Raw genomic sequence first — 20,538 nt, 5'->3', positions numbered from 1 at the left:
GTCACTGGTTTTCCGTCATTCTCTTCCTTTCCCTCTCCCCTTTCATGACTTTGTCAATTTTTTCGGGGTCTAAATCTAATTTAAACTAGCATTAAAAATGCAATAGTACTGGCCTTTCATTAAGTTAAAGCCATTTGGCTTTGCTATACTGTTCCATTAGCAAAGCAAATGGCTTTAACTTAATCAAAGGCGAGACCTATTGCATTTTCAATCCTTGTTTTTAAAAGTAATTGACTGAATTCAAGAATCTTTGTTCAATCATACAATAGACGTATGTATATATATTTAAGAACATAGCATAATTGAACTTCATATTCATAAAAAAATGTATTGGACTATTATCTCATTCACCTCTTTAATACCAGCAAAAAACGCGCCACATTGATGTCTCTGCTCATGTGTGCAACTACTTAATCAGTAACACCAGGATTTTTTCAGCCTTTAACTTTTAGCTGCTGCCCCTGGACAGCACCCCCCCCCCCCCCCCCCAGTCAATAAATTGTTCCAGCTCGACCGGCCCCGCCCAAGGAAAGTAAGCAGCAGCCCAAAAAGTTGTTGCCACTGCCACATCCAGGACAGCTGGCGACAGTAGCCGACCCGGGCGAAGGGCGGTCTGTGCCTACCGGCTTCTTACAATCCAAGCCCGGCGAGCCAGACTGGTTGGGAAGCGGCTGACTGAGACTGACGCAACAGAGGCACGAGCGCCTCCACAGCCAATCAGCACCTTCAGAATTGTGTGCTGCGCACTTCTATTGGCTGACGTGTCTGCCGGTCTCCTTCCTAGATCACTGTATGTATTAGCAGCACTTCCGACTTCAGTGAAGACTAGTTGTTATGCGACCCGGAAGAGATAACATTTCGGACTTCTGACGTCCGTTTAAAGAGCAATAACGGGCTAATAACACCACTCTGCATTCACGGCCGGTGGATTGAGTATTGAATAGGTGGCCAATTTAGTTTTGACTGGTCTCTATCGAAATCTATTGGCTTTATGACGTAATGATGAAGTGGAGCTAGCCGGCGTTTCACAGATGGGATCATATTAAGCAGGTTTGATTTGACAGTATTAAGAGTTAGCTTTTCCTTTATCCTGGGGCTTGAATCATAAACGTAATGCAATCAGTTTATGTTCACAGGCCTCGGAAGTAAGTCTGCGATTGATAAGCTCTATGAAGTATTACGCGATATATTAAAACATGACTTCGATATCCTCCTTGTTTCACATGTTTCCTTGTCGTTTTTTGTTTACATTGTCAGTGTCTGGAGTATGTATCCTTAATTAGATAATATATATGGCAGCTTACGTTCAGGACGTTCTAATATCACACCCCAGGTGCAAGATGGTCGAACGCTTTTTACATTAATACAGCACGAGCAGTGTTTTCCTTTATGGGGGGGGGTTACGTATATTGACCTGCTAGTGTATGCAGCTTGTAGATGTGATCTGTATTTCTTTGTTTTGGAAGACCCCCCCCCGCCCCCCTTGACTTCTTTGTAAAGACTTCCTGTATGTGGAAAGTCTGTATGCTTTCATTTTAATAATGTTTCAAAAAAGCTTCTGTTTTACGCTACCTGCCATATCTCACATAGGGAATTTTATTACACTGATACCATCCTTCTTTAATATCATTGCATGTAAAGTACCAGGTAAAAGAAGTCCAAGGCAATCTTGTAGTATGTAAGGTCTTTATTTAGAATTAATATTTGCAGATAATAATAACAATTTCAGCTCAACCAACCCGTTTCGTTCTCCAAGAAGAACTTCATCAGGGCTAAATTAAGACTTGTCGAAACCTCAATGACAGCAAGTAGGTAGGTTTTTGAAATAAGTGCTCCAGTATGTAGTGCTGGACACAAATGGGCTAAGCAGTGCCCAAAGCCAAGGGTCTTGGGTAAAGAAAAAGAGTCCTCAACAGAAAACGTCTGTAAGGTCCAGAGTAATCGCTCCAGTGTATTGCGCCGGAGACCAGAGGAAATTCCCAGGGCCAGTTAAGGCCAAGAAAGATGGAAATTCCCTCTAATTGAGGGTGGCAGTTAGGCTTTCCTTGAATTAATAACTGTGAAATACTGCCGGAGCACTAAGACATTGTTTTCAGATCACTACATGGACAACCAAACTTAAAGACGTCATTCAATAAATTAATATCATGATAATGGCTAACATTTAATATCACAGTAAAAACATACAAACAAAAATGCATCAATAACATACCCTAGCAACACTAATAAATGATATACCCAGCAGTAAATAAAATCCATCACTGTCTGGATCCTAGTGCTTCTGCATTTTCCTAAATGTGTTGAGTATATTGTGGGAGCAGGTGAGGGCATTCTGTTAAACCTTCCATTCTGAAATTGGTGCCTTATCATATTCCATCTCAACTACATGGTCCGCAACATCTCCACTGCATGATCTAAAAGAATGGCTTTTGATTGCAAACTGTTTTAGTTTCACTCTGGGCTCCTCAGAAGATGATCAGCAGGAGGTTGTGATCCTGCAAGCAGGCTGCTTCCCTGTATATTAGATACATTATAAACCTTTTAAGATTGAGTACAGAGGGTTTCAAAATAGGTTGGGGTATCTCCAGCTTCCCGTTATCAGAATAGAGTGGGATAGTTAATGCACTCTATAGATAATCCTTGATGCAGTGTTTCCTGAAATTTGCTTCGGGCCTGAAAGTAAGGCATAACATTTAGTTCATTATTTATCCCACTAAAATTCACGCTTTTACTTCTCCATGCAAATATGACCCAGTTCTATGTGGAGGAATCTGTTTGGGCAAAACAACATATTGTGATAAATATCACACAGCTCTAAAGTTGGATCCCTGTGCGAAATCCTGTTTGCGTAGAGATCGGAATTTAATTTCCCAGTCATAATCCAGTCTATGCACATGTGGCTATAAACCACCGGATGATCAGCCTTTTTTCTCCTTCCACTTTTTTTTGCACAGGTGCATCTTGAGGGGTGCAATGGCTGTGGACGTTTTTAGAAGATAATGGTTGGCCACTAAAGAAACGTGCAACACCGCCTCCTATTGGTAAAGGGTTTGGCCATGCCTGTCTGCTGGATGGATGCTTGGAAGCACACACGGAAGACTACGCAATCTCAAGGCTTTGGGGTTCTTCCCTACTTCTTCTGGTGTACAGTGTTCAGCGTGTCAATTTTTGGTGTGAGGTAAGGCAGAAAAACTATTTTCAATTGGACCTCTCCTGTTGAATGATTTCCTACAGGCGGTATTCAATATCTGCAAGAAAGAAAGTTGTAACTTTCAAAGGGTGTGAAAAGGAGGTCTCTCCCCTGTGAGAGGTGAGATTTGCAGTGTTTCACATGGACCATGAACATAATTGTGTGCAATGTTGATTCTAATGTTAGACGTTCAGAAATGTAGTTGCTCTGCTAATGTTATAGCAATTTGCTAGTTGTCAAGAAATTACCAGCTTGTCATCATTCAGCCACTGCATTATAGCTGAACCCGTGAATTGCCAGTATGCCCCACATATGTTTAGATGGGGATTTGCAACTACCTCACTAAGAAGAAATTACTTAATAGCAACATGTGCAGATCACGGCAGCAGGCTTTTTAAAGTCTAGAGATCAACTAAGAAAGCTTGTATTTTAGTTGTAATCTTCGTGCTCGGATAGTAAGGATGATTTTTGATGTTGTTAATAGGTTAAGTGGGACGAGCAAAAGTTGTGTGGCACATTTAATTGTCTTGGGCTCTCCCCTTTATGCAGACTTCACAATAGGTTTTTGTGCTTTTTCATTGAAATGTGAAAGGAAAACCACCGTAGAATATTTATATTTGCTTAGACAAAACAACGGGTACTGTGAATGTTACAAGTGCCGATCTGTCATATATTCCATCTCTCTACTTCTATCCCAATTTCCCCTATACTTTCCCACTCTTTTCTCCCATTTCCCCCATTTATATTCCCACTCATTCACCTTTCCTCTTCTCCCACTCTTGCCATTATTATTCTTGTGCTGTCTTTTGTTGGTACTTGAAAATAACCTTCTCCACAACCTTGTGACCCCCTCATTATGTCTTCATCCTTCTTCCCAACTTCACTCTTCTGTGTCGTCAAGTTCTGAAGTGCTTGGAAAATAACATGTTGGAGTTGCATACAATACATAAAAGATATAATCTGAAGGTTGAATCGATGATGATGGGTACAAGGTGCATTGTCGCTCTTTCTTTTCTGTTTGGCTCATTTGGCACAAGCTGCCGACCTATGAATGATGATCAAAAACAAAACATTGGGCCATGAAACTCCCTGCCGCATCACAGCTTCCTCTCCCAAAAGACACATGTGGGAGCAAAGCAATTAATCTAAATGTGGAAAGGACTGGAAGGGGTGCAAGGGAAGTGAAGAGACGTAAGCTGGGAGTTGCAACCGGTAAAGACAAGGAAGGGGTCGGTACAGAGAAATATATGTGTACATAAATTTAACACGAAATATAAGAAAACATTCTAACACAGCATCTTCCCGCCACTGACGTAAAGGGTTTAGTGAAGTCTACATAATGTACTCATTTTTAGCTGGAGGGGGCCATTGTTTGTCCCACTTTTGAGGTGCTAATGGGAACCCTGAGCCCACCAAAGATTTCCCTTTTTCAAAGGTCAATTTATTACTGCAATTCTGAGGAAGTGCATCTTGTCCCTGCATCCTGTTTGTGTTTGCTCTTTTGCAAGTGAAAGTCTTAATTTAGACGGGTTACACTGATCAAATTAAAATGTGGTTTGGATTGAAATGGGTGCAGACACTGCAAGCTAACACTAGCAACACAAGAGAAAGGGGGAGTTTCACTTGATCGGAGTGGGTACCTATTCCCCAACGGAGAGAGGAGGAACTATCCAACATCCAGCAGGTAACTCCAATTAAGAGCACCATCACAGAAAAGGAAAGAAACAGGCTGTCCTATCCTCTGTGCACAGGGGCTTCCCACAAGGCGATCACCACGAATGAACAAATGTCTTTTATATAGTGCACAGCTACTCGGAGAGTGTCCCGGTGCTCAGCATCGAAGAACAGGCGAAGGGCTGAGCCCTCAAAAGTTTACCAAGTCCTAAAGCTTAAAAAGATGAGTATTCAGGGCCTTCTTGAAGAATGCTTCCTCGGTTATTAATCTCACATGATCAGACAGCTGTTTCCCCATACTTGCTGCTCTGACCACAAAGAAGGACGCCCCTCTTCGATCTTTTCGGAAACGGGGGTTGTTAACAGGCCAGCGCTACTATATCGAAGCAGTCTTCCTTGTCTGTTCTCCTTGATTCTCTCATTTAAGTAAGCAGGATCTCTATTGTAGAGGGCTTGGTGGACCAGAGTCAAAGTTTTGAACATTATACGCTTGTGCAGTGGAATTTCCGCCATAGAAGTTTCTCACAGAAATGAGATACCGATGCATATGTGGGTAGCCTGAAAATAAGGTGTTACCACATTCTGTATTGTCTGTAGAACCATGTTTAAGTAGTTAGGAAGACCCAAATACTGAACGTTGACATAATCCAATTGGAACAAGATCAACGCCCTGGCCACAGTTCCTTGAAATTCGCGAGTGTAAAGATACAGACATTTCCTGAGCATGGGTAGGACCTTCCTAGTGCGGTCATGCTTACATTGTCTCCAATGGACATCACAAACTTTACACATACATACTACAAATTAGGATGAGTAAGGGCTCCGGTTATGTGTCTTTGGGCAGAGAGATTTGTTTCAGTGGCCCCCGTTAGTTCGCAGGACCCCTCCTTCTGTTTTGAGTCTACAACTCCATACAAGTCAGACAGCATGTGAAAGTGATAAAAGCATTAAACATTTAGAATCGTAAGAAGATTCAGTAGGTGGTGGGGAGCCTGTGTGTAGTAGTATGGAATAAGTTACAGGGGTGAGAAATTGATTGTATCACTGAAAGAGAAGAGATGTGCTTCCAAGATTTTATGACGCTAGTAACCTTACTCGCTAAAAAGCCGAATAGGAATAGGTGCTTTGCAACTACCTCATGGCCCCTACGTTCTATTAATATAGAAATAAATAAGCTCGTAAGGAAACAATACTTGAATAAAACGGCAGAAAGAGCTAGTGTAGTAAGCCTATTAAAAAGAAGGAGGAAAAGGTTGAAGGAAAAATTACGGAAAGATGAGGAGGATGCTACTTGGATTAAATTAAGAGAGGCTGCTTTTAAAGGGGACATGAGAAAATGTTGGTCACTTATAGGCGATTGGTGTGGATCTAGAACCCGTCCACTCCCTATTCCCATAGACGAGCATATATGGGTGGACTATGTTACATCCCTTTATGCAATAAATGGAATGTTGTCTCCTCATGCAGCAGTTAACGATAAGGATCCGCCTCTGATTCCCCTATCTGAAACAGATATTAGAATAGCTATAAGGGAAATGCGTTCATCTGGCGCAATGGGGCCAGATGAATTACCCATATCGGTTTTATAACATAATAGTAAAAAATGGAGCACGCTGTTATGCCCAGTGTTTAACGCCTGTTTCTGTAGCAGAAAGATAGTTCCCTCATGGAAAGGAAGTATTTTAGTTCCCCTTTTTAAAAAGGGTGATCGATTAGCCCCCCAAAACTATCGTCAAATAGCTCTGTTAGATGCTATCGGTAAGGTCTTCGCTAGATGTCTTTTAAAACAAATTAATGATTGGGTAGTCCAGGCAAAAGTTCTTCCCTTAGAACAAACTGGATTCCGAAGAAATCATGGTACCCTGGACAATTTAACTGCCCTCCAAGTGATAACGGATAAATACGTCAAGGTCAGAGGTGGGGGAGTCTATGCTGCCTTCATAGACTTCTCCACGGCCTTTGACAAAGTTGACCGCCTACTACTATGGAGGAAATTATCTGTCCTGGGTATGCCAGTCAAGTTACTAAATCTAGTTCGGGAACTCCACTCTGAGACCTGGTGTAGAGTATTGTTGGGGGGGGAGAGAGGCCTTTCCCAAATAATTCCGACAGCCAATGGTCTTAAACAGGGCTGTTTATTGGCTCCACTACTATTTTCCCTTTATGTTTGTGATCTTCCACAGATCCTTTCCCTGAGTGAAGGAATTGCCCCCTCTTTAGGAGATAAACAGGTAGCATGTTTAATGTATGCAGATGACATACTCCTCCTTGACCTTACACCTAAGGGTCTTAATAGTCGCCTGCATGCTTTGCACTTATTTTCTAAAAATCATAATTTGAAAATTAATATGTCAAAAAGTAAAGTATTATGCTTCACGGGGAAGAAAAAACCCAAACTGTGTAATTATTGTTGGCTCTTAGGGAATGAGAAATTGGAGGTTGTAAAAACCTATGTTTTTTTGGGAAAAATAGTTTGTGGCAATTTGAGTGACAAGGCACACATAGACGGTAACACCAGGAAAGCCATGTCCCAGGGAAAGGGATTGAGCGCTCTTTATAAAGCCACCGGTAGAAGACATTTTGCCATTCTTCTGGAGGCTTTCCGAGCAAAAATTCCCGCCTCCCTGCTCTATGGTACTGAACTAATAGATTTAAGACAATGGTTTTTTTTGGATATCATTGAGGGTAGACTCTTGCGTAGTTTATTGTCAGTCAATAATGCATGTACAGTAGAAACCCTTAGACTTGAATTAGGCTTACGAAGCAGTTGGCTTCAAGCCCTGGCAGGAGTAATACGTTGGGTTTTTCATCTAGCCAAGGGCAACCCTGATACATTAAGATGCCTAATCAAAAAAGAATTATTGGGTCCTATGAATGAATATTCTTTACTTATAAAGAATTTTAGAAGGGCAGTCACGTTATTAGAACTAGAGGAATCATCGCTCTTTCTTTTATCCCTGCATCAGCTAAAGCTATTTCTAAAACGGGCTACATGGGAGCTAAGTTTTAAGAGGGATAGAGATGTTGTTTGTATAAAAAAAGGTGTCACCGAAGTTGTTAATTCTTATTTATTTAAAAAGATACAACCCTATGCATCTTGGTCCCTCCCTCACGGTTTACGCCGATTTTGGTTTCTTCTGAGATACGACCTCCTCCCTTTAAACAAACTATTAGCTAGATGGCACGGTTGTTCTGATAAATGCAACCTATGTAGTGTTGACTCCTCAACGCAGGATATTCCCCATATCCTTTTTATATGCCCTGCTTTAAGGGCCCATCGTCGAAAGTGGTTGAGACCAATATGCCTAAAGTTATTCATCTCTTCCTCAAAATCTCTACTGGACGCTATGCGCAATCCGCCCAATGAAATGTCCTGCTACAGAATTTTTAATTTTTTCAAATGCTTTTTGGATTTATATTAATTGTTATGATTGTATGTAACTTTTGCTAAAAAATCTTTTATGTTTCGTATTCTTGTAAATATGTGGATCTCTGCTGAGTTCCAAATCATATACAAATAAATTGAAATTGAAATTGAGAAGAGAGGAGTGTTGGATAATGTTGCCCTGTCAATATGGTATGGTTGAGATGGAAGTGGTTACTTGGAAGATTTTTCTTAACCATGCTATGAAAGTATGGCTGTATCAATAATGGAGCTGGTGGGTGACGTAAGTGGTTGGGTAAAGGAGTCTGGGCTAATTACATCTGGAGTGTTGCATTGCAGTAGAGTTTGGCATGGGAAGCGGCACATATGAGGAAAGTATTGTGGGTGAGTACAGTTATTGTGGATGAGGAGTCTCATGTTGGTGGGAGGGCAGGTATGGTAAGTGCTAGGTGTGATTTTAAGTGCACCCATAGAAGTCTCATGATTTAATGAAGACTTGTTTTTTTCAATACCAATTTTCAGATATAGTGAGTAAAAAATCTTTTATCGTGACACTGAACAGGAACAATCATTTCGTATTGTAGTCCGTATCCACGGCTACAGCAGTCTCCTTTACATCGAAATGTGTGATGATTCAATATAATGCTTTGAGCTTAATGCACATGTTCCCCATCTACTTCTCTTGCAGATCAGCAGATGGCTTTCTTTCCAAGGCCGAGAAGAATCCCGGTAAGTATGTGATCAGACTGGGGCTTCACATGAGACTAGTAGGGCATGATGCTATGCTTGAGGCTATCATTCCCTTGTGGTCTCCAATATGTTGTTTTGTTTTGTTGAATCTGCCTGGTGTGAGCTAGCGTTTTATACCTGTGGGGTCTGAGAGTGGGGTGATCACATCCCAGTAAATGTTATTGTGAAACCTCCATAACAGTGTTAGCATCCCTGGTCTGGCTAAAGTGAGGCATTGTATCTCATTTAAAGGGCTCTGGGAATGACCAAGACCATTTACTATATAATATTCGCATAAAAAGGGTTGCCACAGTAAGTATATGGGAACCATGATGTTTCATTTTATGCATAGTCACTTTTTGTAGTTAGCCTTTTCTAGTATCTCCCATTAGATGAAGTCGAGTTTTGCTCACAGAGAAGTTATTTCCTGTGCATAAATTTGGGATTTGAATGACCCTAATGTTTGCTGGTGTAGTGTATTAGGGGAACATCAATTTGTCCCTTCTTCCAGAGAAGACTATTTTGATTAATATTGGCCACTTCTCTTCCATGAAGTAGGAACTATTTTTTTGCTGTTCCGTAGTTTAAGCATTCATTTTACTTAGGGTTTCTGGAACAGCTAGATGTTGTGAGTTGGAGTAGAGAGCCTGAGTAGTTGGTTCTTAAAGTTTGTTAATTTTTAGTAACATTTAATTTAGTTTTGAATTGTGCAAGACCTACACCAGAGGGCTTCTCATAAGAGCATTATTATTTAGACAGATCCAAATAGTTGTGATCAACGACAAGGAATGGAGAGAGAAAAGAGGTGTTTTCTTTAGAAAAAACATGGGAGGGAGCTTAAAGTAAGAAAGTTTAAAATGGATTAGAACTTACCATTCCAATGTTTGGGTCTATTAATAAAAAAACACAGAAAGAGGATTAAGCCGCAGGAACGCGACAGAGGACACTGGGCTGGGAATGCGATCAAAAGTAAAGATGGTAGCTAGCATGTGACTGATCCCTTGGTACAGATTCAACAAACTACACAGAAAGCAGGATTTGATTTTGGTTAGAAAGATAGCTAGTCGGAGTGCACTTTACTCGGATATTAGGTCACAAAAGTCATTAAATATACATACATAAAAGTTCTTAGATATTAAGCATTTAAAATCCTTTACAATTTGCTATAAAACAGACAATCTTATATTGCACCAAGTAATATATTTTCTGGTATTACCTAAAACACGATCCCGCAAAACATAAAAAAAGGGGTACATCAGAGATGCACAAGTTCGAAAAATTCTTGAGTACAGTATATTCATAGTGCAAACATTTCATATCTTTTCCTCAGTTCAAGAGCCTTACTGATAAAGTTTAGTACGGCATAGCATATCTCTGGGGTAGCTAGTCATGCAGTTTTTATTTAGCTTTACATTTTTCATGTTATTAGAAACATAGAGCTTATTTTTTTCTGTTGAAATATTAACAAATTGTATAACCCAGCTCAAGACATTGCCTTTCTAAGTGTATTAAAACCACTATGATGAACTGTGTACTACTGGCTTTGAATTACAGTATCTTGAAGTCCTATTTTAACCGCAATGCTTAATAAAATAGATTAGAAAAGAACACAGAATGGAAAGAAACCAAAGCATTGCTAAAGTATAGTATTGGCTTTCCAGCCCTGGAACGGCAGGACACTTCTGTTTTTATAAACATTTGACTATTCAAAATGTAATACATGACGATGGAAGAGAGCCAGTGACTGAACTGGTCTGACCAGCTGCCCCTTACTGTACGCTTTGCTAAGCGTAAGAAAAACGTGAACGGCCGTCTAACCAACCAGGGGTTGAATAATACGACCCAAAACCCATCTGTTTGTCGATTTATGAATATTCATTTTTGTTACATGAGTCAGCAGAGACAGCTAAACTTTGGTGCACATTTTTGCTTTTTTGGACATAAGTTTAAAGCCTCGAGATGTTATCTCTTGTGGTGGGTGTGACCCATGTCTTGGAGCAGTCACTCATTGAGTGTGAGTGTTGTAGGAAGCTGACTCTTTATATAGTGGACCAAAAAGAGGTACACTCTGTAGTCCAGGCAAACCCCAGTTGGTTTGCAGAGGCGCAAATGATAGCCCAAATGTTCTCTTTTGTAGTAGTGTGGGCGAGGAGTTAGGAGTATCAGAGGGTAGTGCTAAGAATTTGTTGACAAACACACAGAGGCAATAAATAAGACACACAATAATATATCCATGACCTGTTTAGAAAAATAAATTGTATTTTTATATAGATTTTGATACCAAGAACTTCGTTATCAACTAAGTACTTTTTTAAATATCGACTTAAGCCGGTAAGTTAAATGTTTACTGAAATGCTTCTTTATGCACAATGCTTTCATATGGAAGAAAAGGCATGTATGGCATACAGTTATTTGCGTTCGGTATTGGGGGAGGGGCTGTGTTGTCTTGGAGACCTGTCTAGACTCCGGGTCTCTGCTTGCTGCAAGGAGTCCGGTACCCCGGGTAGTGGTCCTGTGCGGCTCCAGTTGGTCCTGGTGTCCTTCACTTGGTGGAGGGACAGATCGGATGGCCAGGAGCCCTTTTGATGGGGGGCTGCTGCGTTGGGCTGTCCGGGAAGTGGCAACTTGGTAGACCGTACTTTGCATTTCGGTGCCTGCAGACTGCAGGGAAGTAGCTCCTCTATTCCAAGGAAGATTGCTTGGCAATGTATGAAGTGCTGGCAACTTACCGGGGTTCTTGGCAGGAGTTTAGCTGCAGGATGAGTTGCGATTGTCGAGACTTAATGCTGCAGGCCGGGTTTGGCACCAGACGTCCACAGCCGTCTTCAGTTTTCACTTTTTCTTGCGGCTCTTGGTGTTCTTATCTTCTTGATTTGTTGAATCTACATTCCTTGTGTCAGGGGTGCCACCTAAATACTCTATTTAGGGGCGATAAGGGTAATGATGGGTAGTAGCCAATGGGATACGTACCTTAAGATTGTCTACACCCTCTATATGACCACTTCCTTTGGGAAGTGGAAATAACCCTGACCCAGAGAGCCTAATTCTGCCAAAACTAAGATATTGGAATTTTAAAAGTTGTGTCAGTTAGCCCACTTTAGGGGTGGTACCGGCCTGAAGGGGAACATGCCTCCTGACTTGCTATTTTCCCACCTGTCCTAATGCCAAATGGGGCAGGGGTGGCATTTCTTGTGTCTGGGCATATCAAAGGCCGCAGAGTCTTTTCACGCCTCCTGCCTTAATATGCTGATCACTTAGCCATCCTGCTTGGAGGAGTTGACAACACATCCCCTGCTGGAGCAGGCATTGTTTCTGCCCTTAGAGAGCACAGACGTTCACATACAGGGGGTGAGAAATCTGTCTGGTGGCAGGCTGGTCTACACAAGTCAGCCAGAGCACCAGTAGTCAGTAGGTTTCCAATGGAGCACCTCTAAGGTGCCCTCTGAGTGCTTGTGTTAATAAATACATCATTGTGGGATCATTAATATGAGATGTTTGATACCAAACATCTCTAGTTTTAGTGAAGCTATCATTTGTGTATATGTGTGTCCAGCACGTACTCAAAATAGCTTCCCTGTTCCCTTGCAATTTCTAAGAATCTACTTAGACATCACAGGGACATATCTGCTCAAGGAGATTTGTCTGCACATGTTGTATAGAGCATCCTGGCATAAGGCCGTAAGGCCTGCTGTGGTGGTGGGTTACCTATACTGTTAGCAGTGTCAATCAGCATGGCACACAGGAAGTGTGCTATGAGGTGTCTTCACCATGGCACGCAGCCTGCAATGGCAGTTTGCATGCTGGTGCTGAGGAGTCTCTTGTGGTAGAACAATACATGCAGTAGCCCTTAGGGACCCTCTTTAGCCTCCTTGCCCTAGGTCCCAGTGGTACCCTTTACTGAGGACTTACAAAAGGTGCTAAAGGTATTGCCAATTGGGGGAACAATTGTACAGGTTTAGGGCAAGAGATCTGGCACTGGGGACCTGGATAGCAGGCACCCAGTGCACTTCCGTAAAAATTTTATCCGATGCCAGGCAAAAAGTGGGGGTGACCATGTAAAAAATGGGCACTTTCCTACAAGTGTCCATTCTTGGAGCACTGAATATAGTTTACATGCCAAAGTACTGTCTTTATCATTGTGGGGGAGTTCCTTTCCTTGGTGTCACTCGCTGGATGTGAAGCACACTGTTCGGTCTCACTCTATGGCTATGAGTCCCACACTGTCTCATTGATTTGATGTGAATCCTGCACCTTGGATTACATTGTCACAAAATAGATCCTATTTCCATACCTTGGGGCACCAGCTCATTTATTTCGAGTGAAATGTGTATCTTGGATTACATTATCACTCCGTGAGTGAGTCTCACTTTTTGTTGCAGATTCTGATTCTAAGACCATCTTAATGGCTCCTTTGACATGAGCTCAGTTGTGTATTCCTTTCTGAGAACTTGTGGGCTTGAGATCTTTGCTAGAGCATTGCTTTTGGTGTAGGGGGGCGCGGGGGTGAATGTCCAGGATTCTAGTTCATCTATCCCAGTACAAAGGCTAAGTGCCTCGGGAAGTATTTCATAAGGCACTCTCTTGAAACAAAAACGTGAGCTTAGTGCTGATAAAATATACTTCACCATGTCTTCTACTGGTGCCATACGTCACTGATGAAAACGTAGGAAACCTAAAAAGTGATGGGAGGGATGTTTGAATTGAGCTCACTGACAATTAAATGGGGCTGCATCCCAGTCCATAGTGTGTTTATTTTTTTTTTTTTGGGTGTTTTTTTTTGCCCACAACGCCACCTCCGATTAGACGCCGCTATTTGCAGATCAGTCTTGACCCTGCTCCAATAGAAGCTTGTCTCCTTCCCAGTATAAGAATTGGCTTGGTAGTTTGGTTTGCCCTGTTCCCATCATGCACTGGGACAGGAACAGACTAATTTGCATATAGCCAGGTTCTGAGCTGGGATGGTGCAATGAGCTAAAAAACAGGTGATGGATTAAAACCATGATCTCTTGACTTGGTAAGAGTATTCTGCATCATTCAGAAACTCTGTCCATCACCACCCCCTTTTTCCAAAATCCCTGCTCCAATAGAAACAGTCCAGTCCAATCTGCTAAGCCAGGTATTTCTGAACCGGAACGCAAATAACCATGGACAGGTTTCTCCCTAGTTTGTATACTTCGGTGATGAGAACTGATAATTCCAGAGAAGCATTTATCAAAGAGATAGGAAGAAACGTGGCAAAGTGGGTGGTGGGGTGTAGGTGATGGGCAGCTACCCGACGAAGAAAACAGCAAGTGACTGCTTACACAACATGGTGGTAAAGGGTGCAGGAAGGCGCAGAGACCATGTTTGTCTGTGTTTTGGGATAAACAAAGAGTGACTGGGGAAACAATATAAACCAGTTATCACCAACACACCATTGTGACGTTTGTTTGTAGGATGAGGCAAAGGCAGTCCATGAGGAGGGTGCAAGATAGCAATCGACAGATAAAGAGTTTGGGGTGGGTGACAATAAAAACAAAAAACCCTCTGTGTGCACTACATGACAGCCTCAGTGTTCAGAAAAACAATTAAGAGTGCAGAGAATGAGGCTACAGGGCAAAAAACACAAAGGCTGCCAGCACAATATGGCTTCCTTGACCGTGACTAAAAAAGGAATTGGCAGACAAGATGTCGGAGACAGCTACAGACTTTGGTAGGGGAAAAGAGTCTGCAGCTGTGACTGGGAAGCCAAAGTCTGCATTGGCCTTGTGGGTGTAGTCCCTCCAAACATGCCAGCAACTAGTCTGCTAGGATTGAGGTCTTCAGATCCAAGTACTGAAAAATGCTGTATTAAAGTCATATTTTTAAGGAGTGTCTATGTATCCCCTTGAGGGCATGACCCCTCACACTGTGATTTAACAAGGTTATCTTAATATTCGGGGACACTATTACACAGAGTTGTGGGTTTACTTATCGTTAATGAAATGTACATTTGTTAATAAATATATATACCGTAGAATAGTTGCAAGAGAAAACATACATCCAATGTATAAGTATGTAGACATTCATCCACGTAGTAAGGATCTAGTCTGAAGGGAAACAGGGCTACTGGGAAGCAGTGGAAGTGAGATAAGTGGCTAGTAGCTGGAAGTAGCATTAACATGCATGTAATCGAGAGAGGATGAGAACACGGCCATACCACCCTGAAAGCACCTGATCTCGACAGTGTAGGAAAGGTATTCTGTCACTGCAGCACTACAGACTAGTTTTAATTCGGAGATGGGTAATTAAGTGGTGAGCTGAAAGTGTTGTACTGTTTGCGGAGTTAGTCTTGATATCTCAGAATCATCTCTGGCAATTACAGTAGTTCAATATTCTTCACCAGTGACTAGTATGCTTCTGAATAGCTTTGTTTTTTTCCCTTTTAGATGACACTCTAGTGACAACCCCTTGCTGGCATGTGGAGGAGTTTGTGGTATCTGATGAATGTAAACCCTGCGATGAGCTACAGTCGGTAGGTAACAGGCCATTTTACCAGGTTCGCAAGGAACAATGGAGGTTTAAAAGAGCAATGGCCTTTGCCAAACTTACAACTTCAAACTGAATGACCACGTTGAAAAAAAAAAAGACATTTTCACAATTGTTATCCAAATGGTAACGAGAAGAGAGTAAGGAATACGGTGAACGTCCATCTCCCGGAAAAGTAGTAGATGAGCAACAATGTGGATGAACCCAATGAGGGATCCAAAGTAGGAGAAAATGACTCCCTGTAATTCACAGGAATGTTGAAAAACCCTTTGGTTTTTTAAAAGAACCATTACCCACCAACCTAGTTGGTGGCATGCTTCATCATAGGGTTCACAGCTGGGCTTCCGAGTGCAACCCAGCTGTGCTACGACACCTGATCTACAGCAGAGCGGGTTTTCTTGACTGATGGCGTGATAAGGGCAAGTACAAATTCAAAGTGCCTCCAGAGTATCAAATCGTTAAATTTTATTTCTTAGTCTCTGGGGTACGTTTAAAAAATGGAGTCTGGATACGTATGAAGACAAAAATTGATCTTCTATTATCCCAGTAGCTGGTCTACATGTTTCAGCCTCAACAAAATAGTACTGAGGCTTTCATCAGGACCGAATCAAGGTACAGAAAAGTGAGCACACGCGCTAAGGTGTGCTGTAATACAGTGACTGTACCGTACTTACGGTTACCACTGAGCGGTGAGAAATCTGAAACAAAAGTACACAACATAACAATGAACAGTTCTCATGTACCTTTTTGTTACTGAAAACGGAATGGGGTGTGTTGGTGCAGACCCCTACTACAAGTGGTGAAGTTGTGTTGTGGTGTAACATTCATGTGAGGTCATATAAAAAAACAAGTGACAGAATCCACATTTGCACCTATACATATGGGCAGGCAATTGTACACAGTGAATGCTACATTTACGCAAGAAATTGTGTACTGAAGCATACCAGTAGGTGGAGTCGGGTGTATATATATGGTGACCTAGGACCTAAAAAATAGGCCTGGCTATTTTGTGGGTGCGAGATAATTGAGTCCTGCAGCCCTAATTGTTATCCCACATAAAACACTTCACACATTAATGAAAAAGATAGTACACCCAGGGCATAGTGCTAGGGGCAGATAATGGGGTCTTACAGAACACGTGCGCAGGCCTTCACAGGGGTGCAGTGCTGCCTGGGAGGTGACATGGCAGTCTTGTGGGGGCACAATGGTTAGGGCGGTGCCTGGGATGGCATTGTGATGGCAGATACAGTCTTTCCACCCTAATGTATATTTATTTGTTCAGTGTTTCCACAGCGCAAATGTTCAATTAAAAGATATGTTCAGATGAAACACTGCTTTGACCGTTGTTAAATCCATTTGTTTTTCATTACAGAAAATCAGGCCTGAGTGCATGCCCACAGGGTCTGTGGAGAAAGTGAACTGTCCAAGGTCTAAGAGAGAGGAGTATAAGAGGTAAGGGATGCTAGACACAAGCCGCCCATACTAGCTTCTTAACCAGTCTATGTCATGAGTGAACGCTTCTCATGCTTACAGGTTGTAAGACATTGTCCATGATGCTTGAAGTCTTTGGAACCTCTCTGCAATTCAACGAAACATTGAGGGGTGGCGCCGCGGCCAGGGCGACTGACGCTGGAATCTGGGGACCACGGTTCGATCCCCGGCTCCGGCGGCAGGTTAGCCCAGCACCATGTGACTCTGGGCAATAGCTCGCTTAATCTTCCCGACGGCCCCCAGCGCCTAGAGACCCTTACGGGTGATTGTGCGCTTTACAAATGTGGACTTTACTTTACTTTACTTATCTCCTGTGTATCCTTGACTCTGTCGCAGGTATGTTGAGCAATGGTAGATGCCCTTAATGAAGTGGTAGGAAGTATAAAAAAGTATTACATAGTTAAAGTGAAAATAAAATGTCCAGCCAAAGTTATTTTGGTTAAAAAACAACCCCCCTATAAATTGCATCTTAATGATGTAGCTATGTGTGGTGTGAAAAGTACATCCAAATACTAAAAATTGCACAATTCAGAAATGCCACAAGCTATTCAAAAACATACATGTGGCAACACTTTGCATTGATGTTACACTCTCCGGCCTCTGTCTCTGGAATCTGTCAAGCTGCCAATTACTTAGGGGTCAAAATCTCTGCTAAAATTAGTGATATCATTACAGTAAATTACGCTGCTTTAGTGAAATCAACAGCTCTCTTACTTAAAAAATGGCATAAATTACCCTTAAATATCATAAGTAGAATTAACCTGATAAAAATGAAAGTACTACCAAAGTTTCTCTATCTTTTTCGATCTATACCGTTGGCTCTAAACAACTCTTTTTTTAAGAAGCTTGATGGAATGTTCAGCAGTTTCATCTGGGGTTATAGGAAAGCACGTAGATCTCTAATGCTACTTAAAGGTTCTTTAGATACAGGAGGTCTCAACTTTCCAGATTTCAAATTATACTTTTGGGCTACTTTTATTAGTCGTCTGCGCTCTTTGCTTAATCCAGAAATGCAACTTTTCTATCATACTATTTTGTTAAAATCAGACGCCAGAATGTTTATGCTAAGACTGAACGACCCCAATTATTTTAAAAGGGTCAGATTCAAGACTGTAAGGGATATTTCGAAAATATGGTTTAATATTTTGTCTTTCTTTAAAACTTCTTTTTTTCACCCTAAATTACCGCTCTGGGGAAACCCGGGTTTTCCTGGGATTTTTAATGATGGTCAAGCAAAATCATGGCCTGTTTTCGGAATTGTTACATTAGGGGATCTCTACGGTGCTCAGGGCTTTCTAGATTTTGTTGCACTTAAAAATTTATATAACTTGACCGAGGATATGAGGTTTAAATATATGCAGATTTATGACTTTTTGATTCGTAAGATGAAAATCTTAGAGGTTGTAGATTCGGATATTTGGAATTATTTATATTCATCCAAAACAAAATCTTTGATCAGGGAAGGGTATAGTTGCTTTGTTTCATATAAGATTGATGACTGCTCCAAATTGGCGGAGAAATGGAGCCTGAAATTGAGACTTCCGATTAATTCCAACCAGATCGCTCATTCTCTCTCAAATTTGAATGATTTGGTGCAGTCATCAAGTCTAAGATTGCAACAATTCAAAACGACTTGTATGTTATACTATACCCCTGAAATGATCCTCAAATAGTCGGCAAATACTCCAACTAGCGATCGCACGAAATGCCCTAAATGTGCTCTGGTAGGTGCTAATATAGAGCACATGTTGTTTTCCTGCCCCGTTCTAAATGATTTTTGGCTTGCCTTTGATCGAGCTCTGAAATTAAAATTGGCCAGACCACCTTCTCTCTCGTCTTCTCTAATATTATTAGATATACATGATGTTCTCCTTCCCCAACAGTCCTTAATAACTATCTTATTATCTTGTGCAAAATTGACCACTGCTCGTGCTTGGATCTCCCCTCAGCCTCCACACATAATGGAATGGTGGGCCCTGGTCAATGAAATTTATAACATGGAGGTGGCCCTGGCTAGGCTCAGAGGGGTTCGATCTTTATGTAAATTTAAAAAAATTTGGGGTAATTTTATTTAGAATGCTATAGTACTAAACCTTTTCAGATTTATAACTCAATATGTTATTTTGGCGTCCTTTGTAATATTTCTCCATTTTTTTTTTTTTTTTATTATTACAATGTGACTTTGAAAGAATTCTTAACATATTCATTCTGCCATATTATGTGTATTATGTTCAAGATGACTCTTCCCTTTTAAGTAATTATATGATCTGTCTTGTCTTTGTTTATATATTTTTCTTTTCCACTTCTCTTGCTGTTAATAAAAACAAATTACAAAAAAAAAGATGTTACACTGGAATTATGACTTAATACTTTTATGAAAAGAATAAGGATCATAATCTTCTTGCCAATAGTGATACCCCCTAGTATACATTTTGAGATCACTGTTCACGATTACAACCAACCATGAGCTGGAGGCCACTTGTGGGGAAAGAGAACGAGATCCAAACACAGTAAAATCAAGTCTCTGTGTTTACTGTACAAAAGTATTCACTCTGTACAGTCATTTTTTTTTTTTGAAAACATATTTTATTGTCAGACTGCACATATGTTGCAGGGCTCTGCACTCCAGAGACAACTGCAGTATCACTCATTACATCAGCCGGAAGGCAATCGACTTTTCTGTTGTAAACAAAAACGAGCAAAGAAATGGCATAGTTATGCATATGAAACTCTCGGTCCCCCCCCCCCAAACACCCTTCCCCCCACTCCCCAACTCGCGCCCACACACCCTCCCCCCAGAGTCGCACCAAGTCCACAGAGTCCAACCTACAACCAACCACTATAGCACAGAAAAATAGCTGCATATGCACACCCGCACCCCCCCCCCCCACTGTACAGTAATTTTTTTAAGGTGGATTCCTCATGCCCCAATGGCATTAGCTCTTTTCAAAAAAACAAGGGAACCCAAAAAGTACCAAGGACCTTGGGCAATAGATTATTAAGGAAAACAATGGTCCTTAGAATAAAGAATTACTAACAATTCAAATGGCATATAGACTCCAATCAGTACTATATCTGAGAGTTTTTCAGTACCCAGCCGGGCCTGAATTTTTATTCAAGTATAGGAATAAATACAGCGACCAACCAAGAGGTCTGATTTAGAAGTTGATAGGGTACAAGCCTGCACCTATCCAGAGCACACTCGAACAAGGTTCGGGGGTGGGAAATTAGGAAAAGAAAAAACAAAGGTAAAGAATTTCAGGCAAAAAGAACGTGGGAGCCAATTGTCCCTTGCATCATTAATACAGTTTCAAAGCAAGTTAAGACAAACAATAGCTGCAACAAAAATAACATAATAGACAGGTTACAGAATTGTAAAAAGTGTCGACGGCGTTTCGATCCCCTGGCTCCTATTGAACTGGGATCATCATCAGGACTTTCTAATTTTTTGCCTGTAAGAACTTTTGTCATAAGCCTGTTTACAGTGGAAAAAGTGGGAGGAAAAAAGAGATTCTTTTTATATATAAAGCACTTTTGTCAGGTACTTTTTACATACAGACAA

At 41.3% G+C, this 20,538-nt stretch overlaps 1 protein-coding gene across 1 annotated transcript in view; it reads left to right on the top strand.

The window, feature by feature from the left end:
- Window positions 1-852: 852 nt before the first annotated feature.
- JTB (jumping translocation breakpoint) overlaps window positions 853-20,538 on the top strand; it is a 41,361-nt gene continuing 21,675 nt past the window's right edge. The window contains exons 1-5 of the mRNA XM_078669413.1: window positions 853-1,050; window positions 2,955-3,178; window positions 8,938-8,978; window positions 15,386-15,471; window positions 16,858-16,937. Of these exons, the coding sequence (XP_078525539.1) occupies window positions 3,057-3,178; window positions 8,938-8,978; window positions 15,386-15,471; window positions 16,858-16,937 (329 nt within the window). The 5' untranslated portion in view covers window positions 853-1,050; window positions 2,955-3,056. The remainder of the gene's footprint in view (window positions 1,051-2,954; window positions 3,179-8,937; window positions 8,979-15,385; window positions 15,472-16,857; window positions 16,938-20,538) is intronic.

Source organism: Lissotriton helveticus, chromosome 12 (assembly GCF_964261635.1).
Source record: "Lissotriton helveticus chromosome 12, aLisHel1.1, whole genome shotgun sequence".
Taxonomy (NCBI): Eukaryota; Metazoa; Chordata; class Amphibia; order Caudata; family Salamandridae; genus Lissotriton; species Lissotriton helveticus.
Note: the sequence above shows the minus strand (reverse complement) of the source record. Positions and strands in the feature narration are given on the sequence as shown.